Source organism: Myxocyprinus asiaticus, chromosome 22 (genome assembly GCF_019703515.2).
Source record: "Myxocyprinus asiaticus isolate MX2 ecotype Aquarium Trade chromosome 22, UBuf_Myxa_2, whole genome shotgun sequence".
Classification (NCBI taxonomy): Eukaryota; Metazoa; Chordata; class Actinopteri; order Cypriniformes; family Catostomidae; genus Myxocyprinus; species Myxocyprinus asiaticus.
Genome location: NC_059365.1, coordinates 13,829,604 through 13,837,917, shown reverse-complemented (window position 1 = coordinate 13,837,917; position 8,314 = coordinate 13,829,604). Strand labels below are relative to the sequence as shown.

Sequence of the window (8,314 nt, the reverse complement as noted above, 5' to 3'; positions counted from 1 at the left end):
TTAGTTATGTGAACATAAAAATAAGGATTTGCTGTTTTTTCACCGCTTGGAAGTGCACTCCGATTATGACAATAAGCAAATGAACAGATGCACTTTGTGCCAGTACACAATATAAGCAAATAAACACATAAATTAAGGCCATACCAACTTGTGCAAAATTAAAACTTTACCCACAGTTTTGCATACATACGTTACATCTGATCGCCATGCCCATTGTCACTCCATTTGTCACTCCATTTCTTGAGCAGTTGCAATAAAATACAAGGTGGCATTATTCAAAATAACAAGAGGATAAACAGATAAATTAATGAAAAAGACAAAAACAATATTATGCCTTAATTCAGAATGACTGTAATAATCTGGACATTAAACTGATATTTGTATGATTATATTAAGCCAAAGAACAAATCCTTGTTGCATATAGCACATATTTCACATCACATTGTATTTGTATTCCCAAGCCAGTTTTAATCTTAGATGTTCTTGTCTTTTAAATTTCATTTAGCTTGTTGTGTGTGTTGGAGGGCCCAGGGCGTGACTGCTTTCATTTACACAGGACAGTCCAGCAGCATTGTAGCCTAAGCAGTGTTTTGTCGCTAAAGAAATTTGTCTTTAACAGCAACATTAAGCCGAACAATATTTCTACAAATCTTCTTTAAATGTGTTTTTGAATACATATTTGAATCGTCCCATTTCAGAGTCTGCATCAAGAATGAGCACGTCAAAAGCAACATTATCACCTTCCACATTGTACACTGATGTATATTATACATCACACGCCTCTATCAGTCTCAAAGATGAGTTAAGTGACAATGTAAAATAATCATGATTTAAATTGTCTGGAATGTTACAGATGTGCGATGATTCAAAAGATATGTTGAAATGCATTCTTGCTACATTGTGCTGCTGTTGGAGGTAAAGCATGTAGATTGTTTCACATCACAATGTCTTCCTCCTCAAAATTCAGCTTCTGTGTCATTTTGATGCATCCTAAATAGAACTCTAATATGTAAGCTCCATATCTCCATTGCTGAGACAGAAAACAGATTTCAGAACATATATGTCAAAACTGTATCGCAAGCCGATTTATTTGGGGGAGAAGATTTGATCTTGATAATCAAAAATAGCCCTTCAAATTTAACAAGATGCTTGGTCATTTAAATAAATGTTAAAGAAACAAAATGTCCAAAGAATTATAGGCATCAGTAATCAGTTAACATTTGAAAATATCTAATAGAATTACTTGCACCAAAATGTGATAATACCATTAATTTGATCTAGATTGTTTTTCTTATTTCTTGGTGGTCACTATCATTCTGGGTAAGGGTCATAAAATATCTAATTGGATGCTGAGTATGAAGTTATCATATGATGTTTTCTTCAATAAAAATGAGAAAACCATAATAATTACAAATGTTACAGGTTTAACAAATGAACATGTCATGGTCAAATGCATCAGGATGAAACAGGAAATGGAGACACAAGAAAATCACATTTCTTATAAATGTGAAACTGACATAAACTGTTTGAAAACCTGAAAGGCATTGACAATAGATTAAAAGAATTGCTCTTTGGTTTTAAAAACAGTAAAAAATAAAAAATGTTACACATGACAAAAGCTTGCATATCCTACAGAAAACCTCTTTCATCCTGGGCACCATGCAAATACTTTTATTTTCTTTATAATGGTGGATTTCTTTAAATTAGCAGCCAACCAAACAATACAAAAGTGAAAATGACATCTATATCATCTGTACCTCAAAAAAGCTGTTCCATGTTTAAATACTATTTTCAGATGTTTTTTGTTTCAGTGTGCAAGTGAGGATGACTGTATGTAAGAATAAAAAGCATCTTTTTGGGCCCATATTTGACATAATAAAAACTTAAGATAATTGCATATATGATCATTGCATAGAGAAGCCAGATGAAGATGCATTCTGAATTTCATAAATGAAACCTTTGTGCACTTATTTATTCTGCGGCACAATATACTATGTATTTATACATATAGTTTGAAAAATCAGTAATATACATTTGGTTTGAAATATAGGTCTACGTAGTTGTATCATGGCACTGGCTGTACTGATAAGTAACCAAGCTTATAAAAATAACACTTTCAGCTGTTAAGAATATGTATAAAATATGTTATGATTTATGAAAGATCCCATTGCACTTTCTTTCCGTGTCCATTTCTGATGCATTCTGAGATGTGACAAAAATGCCAAAACAAAAAAATGCGTTGAAAGAGAGAGAGAGATAGAGAGAGAGAGAGAGAGAGAGAGAGAGAGAAAAAACACTAAAAAGAATATATTTATTTATTTATTTTTATTTTTTCCCCCACCCAGCCCTCAGCAGGGTTACTTCAGTTTTCAATATTTAAATACAGAGTCCCTAGAAAAAATGTGAACACCTGAATGAATGAATAAATAAAACAAAACAACAAAAAATGCAAATGTGATGTCTCTTTTTTTGGTCAACCTGAAAGTAAGATGTATTACAGTAACATAATGTTTGGCACATGTGACGGTGAACATAATCTGATGTTTAAACAAAAAATAAGTATCTGCAAATGAGCACAGATAGAGGAACACATTGAGCACAGCTTAAATAATGTATATATATATATATATATATATATATATATATATATATATATATATATATATATATATATTATTATTATTATTTATTTATTTATTTTTTTGACTAGCACTCATCAAGATTTCATTAGTAATTGATATCAGAATTAAACATCATGAGACCCCAGAATAGTTTGACAAGTGCATGTAATACACATTTCAAAGCAAATCTCCATCTATAGGACCTGCAACATTTTCACTGTATATTCATGAAAGTCCCAAACTGCCTCAAAACCTCGAAAAATGCTTTTTAAAGACTTTCTCATGGAAGTATTATAATTTAAATATATTATATATTACACAGCGATAATGTTTCTTCATATTCTCGCAATGCAGTATGTCTTTAAGTTGCGAAAAAGAGTTTTACAAAAGCATCTCCTCTTGGATTCCCAGTCATCAGTTTAGAAGTTCTTAGACATGTTTTGTAAAAGTTTAATATTTACTTAAGTCATTTTTTTTTTTTTTTTGTAAATATATTGCCACATTCATATATCATGCATTTTACTGCATTGCTATTGCACAGGTCCGGATTATTCAGAAGGACAAGAGAGAAGAGAATGAGACAAAAATAAAAAAGAAGAATAAATACCTCTGCCATGGGCTCATCATCACCAAAAGCAAGTGAGCACTGCACTGAAAGAGAGAGGCTGGCGCAGGAAGTTATGGGGAGGGGCATGGAAGTAGTTATACTTAGAAATGACTCCCCTTTTCATCTCTTTACTGCTTGTGAACATCTTCGATGCGAATGATCTTGTAAGTGATCCAGTAGAAAATGTTAAAAATGAGGAAGACCAGCGGAAAGGCCACACGCGACACTGTGTCGATCCGTTTGGCGCGGCCGATGAAGAGTTTGCGCATTTCCTCCACGGTTTTCTCAGGGGGGTTAGTGGAGGTGGGTGCGTTGTTGTTGTTTCCCTTGATGGCCATGCCGTCTTTGGCCTGCAGGCACGCCGGACCCATGCCATATGCGGCAAAGCTGAAACGGCCATCTCCTGCTTCATCCTCCTGCAATACAGTACAATTATACAACTGTTAGTTTTGGTCCTCTAATTTTACTGGACAATTAAGAGTGCTGATATTTTGAATTGCAGCACTGGGATGCTTCAGTTATAATCAAGCTACAGTGGGTTTTTGCGTAATCAATCTTCATGCTTAATCTGTCTTTCCAAGTGTACATGGCACACTGCTTAATTAAATATTTGAAGGAAGGATGACAAATACGGTAGGTTAAATAAATGTGCATCACCAAGGCCAGTTGTAGTCCAATGAACATGCTGGACGAAGTCAAGCTACAATCGCATTATATACTGTAGGTCTGTCTGACTGTCTGTTTGTATCACTCTGCATGTCCATGTTTGCTAGCTGAACAATTACGAACAAAACAGCTGGCCATTTTGTGTCTAGTTACTTGATATTAACTTTTTGTTTATACTGTAGATGTGGGTAGGGTTAAACCAGCAGTGCATAAGGTCTCACTTAAGTTGGGACGTTAAGTTCAAACTAAGCATCTACTAGTTAGTTTCTAAAGGCCTGTTCACACCAGTTTTGCGAGATGAACCTCTGACGGAAGGTCTATTCACACAGCGTCCATTAAAACATGAAATGAAAAACTATTTCACTCCTGTACAGTAGATGGCTCTGTTTGCTTTTCTACAAACATGTATACCAGTTTCCTCCCTTCACCTTCAGCTGTTAGAGATTAATATATTAATAAAAAGCATTTATTTACCTAATTCAACATAACTTTCATTAAGTTCTTTCCACGGTGTTGATGCATTTTGAGGAGTATATAATTTGTGTTTTTTAATGCGAGTGAGAAGAGTAAAGAGCACTGTTGCGTAAATATGTCCTATTTATATTTGCACATATATGTCTATGAGTATCTTCCAAACCCAACCCAACTTCTCTTTTTATCATTCCAGGATAATATAACACAAGGCACAGTGATATAAATACATGTGGAATTATGAACATTGAGAATTACAGTATGCATACAGTGCATCCGGAATGTATTCACAGCGCTTCACTTTTCCACTTTTTGTTATGTTACAGCCTTATTCCAAAATGGATTAAATTAATTATTTTCCTCAAAATTCTACAAACAATACCCCATAATGACAACGTGAAAGAAGTTTGTTTGAAATCTTTGCAAATTTATTAAAAAAATAAATAATTACATGTACACAAGTATTCACAGCCTTTGCTTAATACTTTGTTGAAGCACCTTTGGCACCAATTACAGCCTCAAGTCTTTTTGAGTATGATGCTACAAGCTTGGCACACCTGTTTTTGGGCAGTTTCTCCCATTCTTCTTTGCAGGACCTCTCAAGCTCCATCAGGTTAGATGGGGAGCATCGGTGCACAGCCATTTTCAGATCTCTCCAGAGATGTTCAATCGGGTTCAAGTCTGGGCTCTGGCTGGGCCACTCAAGGATATTCACTGAGTTGTCCCGGAGCCACTCCTTTGTTATCTTGGCTGTGTGCTTAGGGTCATTGTCCTGTTGGAAGATGAACCTTCACTCCAGTCTGAGGTCCAGAGTGCTCTGGAGCAGGTTTTCATCAAGGATATCTCTGTACATTGCTGCATTCATCTTTCCCTCAATCCTGACTAGTCTCCCAGTTCCTGCCGCTGAAAAACATCCCCACAGCATGATGCTGCCACCACCATGCTTCACTGTAGGGATGGTATTGGCCAGGTGATGAGTGGTGCCTGGTTTCCTCCAGACATGACGCTTGCCGTTCAGGCCAAAGAGTTCAATCTTTGTTTCTCACGGTCTGGGAGTCCTTCAGGTGCCTTTTGGCAAACACCAGGCGGGCTGTCATGTGCCTTTTACTTAGCAGTGGCTTCCGTCTGGCCACTCTACCATACAGGCCTGATTGGTGGAGTGCTGCAGAGATGGTTGTTCTTCTGGAAGGTTCTCCTCTCTCCACAGAGAAATGCTGGAGCTCTGTCAGAGTGACCTCCCTGACTAAGGCCCTTCTCCCCCGATCGCTCAGTTTGGCCAGGCAGCCAGCTCTAGGAAGAGTCCTGGTGGTTCCAAACTTCTTCCATTTACGGATGATGGAGGCCACTGTGCTCATTGGGACCTTCAATGCTGCAGAAATTTTTCTGTACCCTTCCCCAGATCTGTGCCTCGATACAATCCTGTCTCGGAGGTCTACAGACAATTTCTTGGTCTTCATGGCTTGGTTTGTGCTCTGATATGCACTGTTAACTGTGGGACCTTATATAGACAGGTGTGTGCCTTTCCAAATCGTGTCCAATCAACTGAATTTACCACAGGTGGACTCCAATCAAGTTGTAGAAACATCTCAAGGATGATCAGTGGAAACAGGATGCACCTGAGCTCAATTTTGAGTGTCATGGCAAAGGCTGTGAATACTTATGTACATGTGATTTTTTTCATTTTTTATTTTTAATAAATTTGCAAAGATTTCAAACAAACTTCTTTCACGTTGTCATTATGGGGTATTGTTTGTAGAATTTTGAGGAAAATAATGAATTTAATCCATTTTGGAATAAGGCTGTAACATAACAAAATGTGGAAAAATTGAAGAGCTGTGAATACTTTCCGGATGCATTGTATATTAAAAAGAATATAAAATAAATATTGGCTCACTGCCTTTTCTTTATTTACATTATTACAATACTTTGATATAATATCCTTGTAATAAAAATAGCAGTGTGGTTCTGCTATTCATTTGTCTAAAACATTGCATGTAACAAATCTTTTTATGGGATATGAGCTTAGTCCAAACTACACCTTGCTGCTATTTGTAATGCCATGAGAATATAACAGACACAGTGATATACATATTAAATAATGCACATTAAGACAAAACATCATAAGCAGACTTTCAAAAACAGAATGAGTTTTTGTCTGCAGTACAAAGGGTTCATGAACTGCAGCTATTTATTTTTAAGTATATACTTTTCGGGTGTGCATCAGCTGCACGTCCAATGCCAGTGTTTGCCAGTTGATTAGTGCCACAAACACGCTGGATTGAGCAGTTGCAGTGACTGAAAAAATCTCATCTCATTGGTCAGTCAGTTTTCATCGCAGTCCGAAGAACAAAAAATATCGGAAACACTCTCCGTAAAAAAACCTTCGGGTTGTCAGAAGACGATTTGTATGACCCGGTATGTATAGCGGCATCAGAATCCGTTGTTACCGTACAAAAGCTCATTCGGAACGAACATTCATACCGGAAAAACGGGTTTGGTGTGAACAGGCCTTAAGTCAGTGCTTAATTTGGTTGCCCCAGCAGTTCTTAAAGGGGTCATGTCATGAGGAATCACATTTTCCTTGATATTTTGACATATAAGAGGTCTTTCTACTATAAAAACATACTGTAATTTTCAGAACTCAAAACTTCATGCCCAATGCAATAAAAGCATTTATTGAAACCATGCTGCAAAAATGCCTTGTTCTCTTCTACTGCAACTTCCTAACGTCTTTTGGGGTCTCATTAATTTTTAAAATTGCCTGTTGCCCATTGCAAACAGCACCCCAGCCCGTTTTGGAGGTGTCTGTCATGACCACGACATGCCTGGAGACCAGTTCTAGAGGAACACCTGCCCGTAGAAACGAGAGGTTGGTCCAAGGGCTGAAAAGACAGTGACAGACTGCCGTGATGACCACGCGATGTGTCCTGTGGCACCATGCCCATCTTGGGACTCGAGTCTGGAGCCAGTGCTGAAGCGGCCTCATATGCCTCGTGGCCACCGAGGATGCCATATGCCCCAGGAGCCTTCCTGCGGTGGGCTCCATGCCGGGGCCAGGCTGCGGCAGAGCTGGTGCAGTCACCGCAGGGGGACGTACTTGGCGACAAGCAGACGGGGTGCAGGATCTTGAGCCGCGCCGGGGCAGGATGTGCTGGATTGCCTCCATCTGCTGCTTCACCGCCGAGAACTGCTGGGCAAAGTCCTTGGCGGTGTCGTCGAATAGGCCAGCCTGGGAAATGGGGGCAGCAACAAACCGTGTCTTGTCGGCCTCACCCATCTCGACCAGGTTGAGCCAAAGGTGGCGCTCCTTCGTCGCTTTGATCGGAGAGCGATCAAATCTGGGGTGGAACTACCCTCGTGCAGTTCTTTCAATGCCTTGGCTTGGTGGACCTGCAGGAGAGCCATGATGGCTTGTCCAGCAGCGCTGTAGGCTTTAGCCGTCAGGGACGACATGAGCCTACAGGGCTTGGATGGGAGCTTAGGGCGTCCGCGCCAGGTGGTGGCGCTCTGCGGGCATAGGTGCACCGCGAGCGCCTTATCCACCAGGGGGAATTGCTGTATAGCCCCTGGCCGCCCCGCCATCGAGGGTAGTGAGAGCGAGGGAACTGCGGAATCGGGGCCGGGCAATAAAAGATGCCTCCCACGATTTCGTCAGCTCCTCGTGCACTTTCGGGCACTTTCGAGCCCAGGAACCAATCGCGGCTGCCCGGGAAAGCATGTCCGTCATTTTGGTATCGGCCTGTGACTGGGCAATCATCCCCGAGGGGGGAAGCCCAGCTGAGGCTTCTGCATCCGACTGGACAAGCCCGTTCTCCGATGCTGCGCTCGAGAGCTCATCATCTTCGCGGGCTCCGAACAAGAAGCCAGACTCGCCGTGAGACGAGCCAGCGAACTCATCCGGAAGCCCGATTGGGGCAGACAAGCGTGCTGGGGAATGGGAGGTCTGCGG

At 40.0% G+C, this 8,314-nt stretch overlaps 1 protein-coding gene across 2 annotated transcripts in view; it reads right to left on the bottom strand.

Annotated features, from left to right (window-relative positions):
* Positions 1-2,717: 2,717 nt before the first annotated feature.
* LOC127412947 (glycine receptor subunit alphaZ1) overlaps positions 2,718-8,314 on the bottom strand; it is an 87,719-nt gene continuing 82,122 nt past the window's right edge. For both annotated transcript variants that reach the window (XM_051649679.1, XM_051649680.1), the window contains one exon: positions 2,718-3,644. In XM_051649679.1, the coding sequence (XP_051505639.1) occupies positions 3,357-3,644 (288 nt within the window). In that variant the 3' untranslated portion in view covers positions 2,718-3,356. The remainder of the gene's footprint in view (positions 3,645-8,314) is intronic.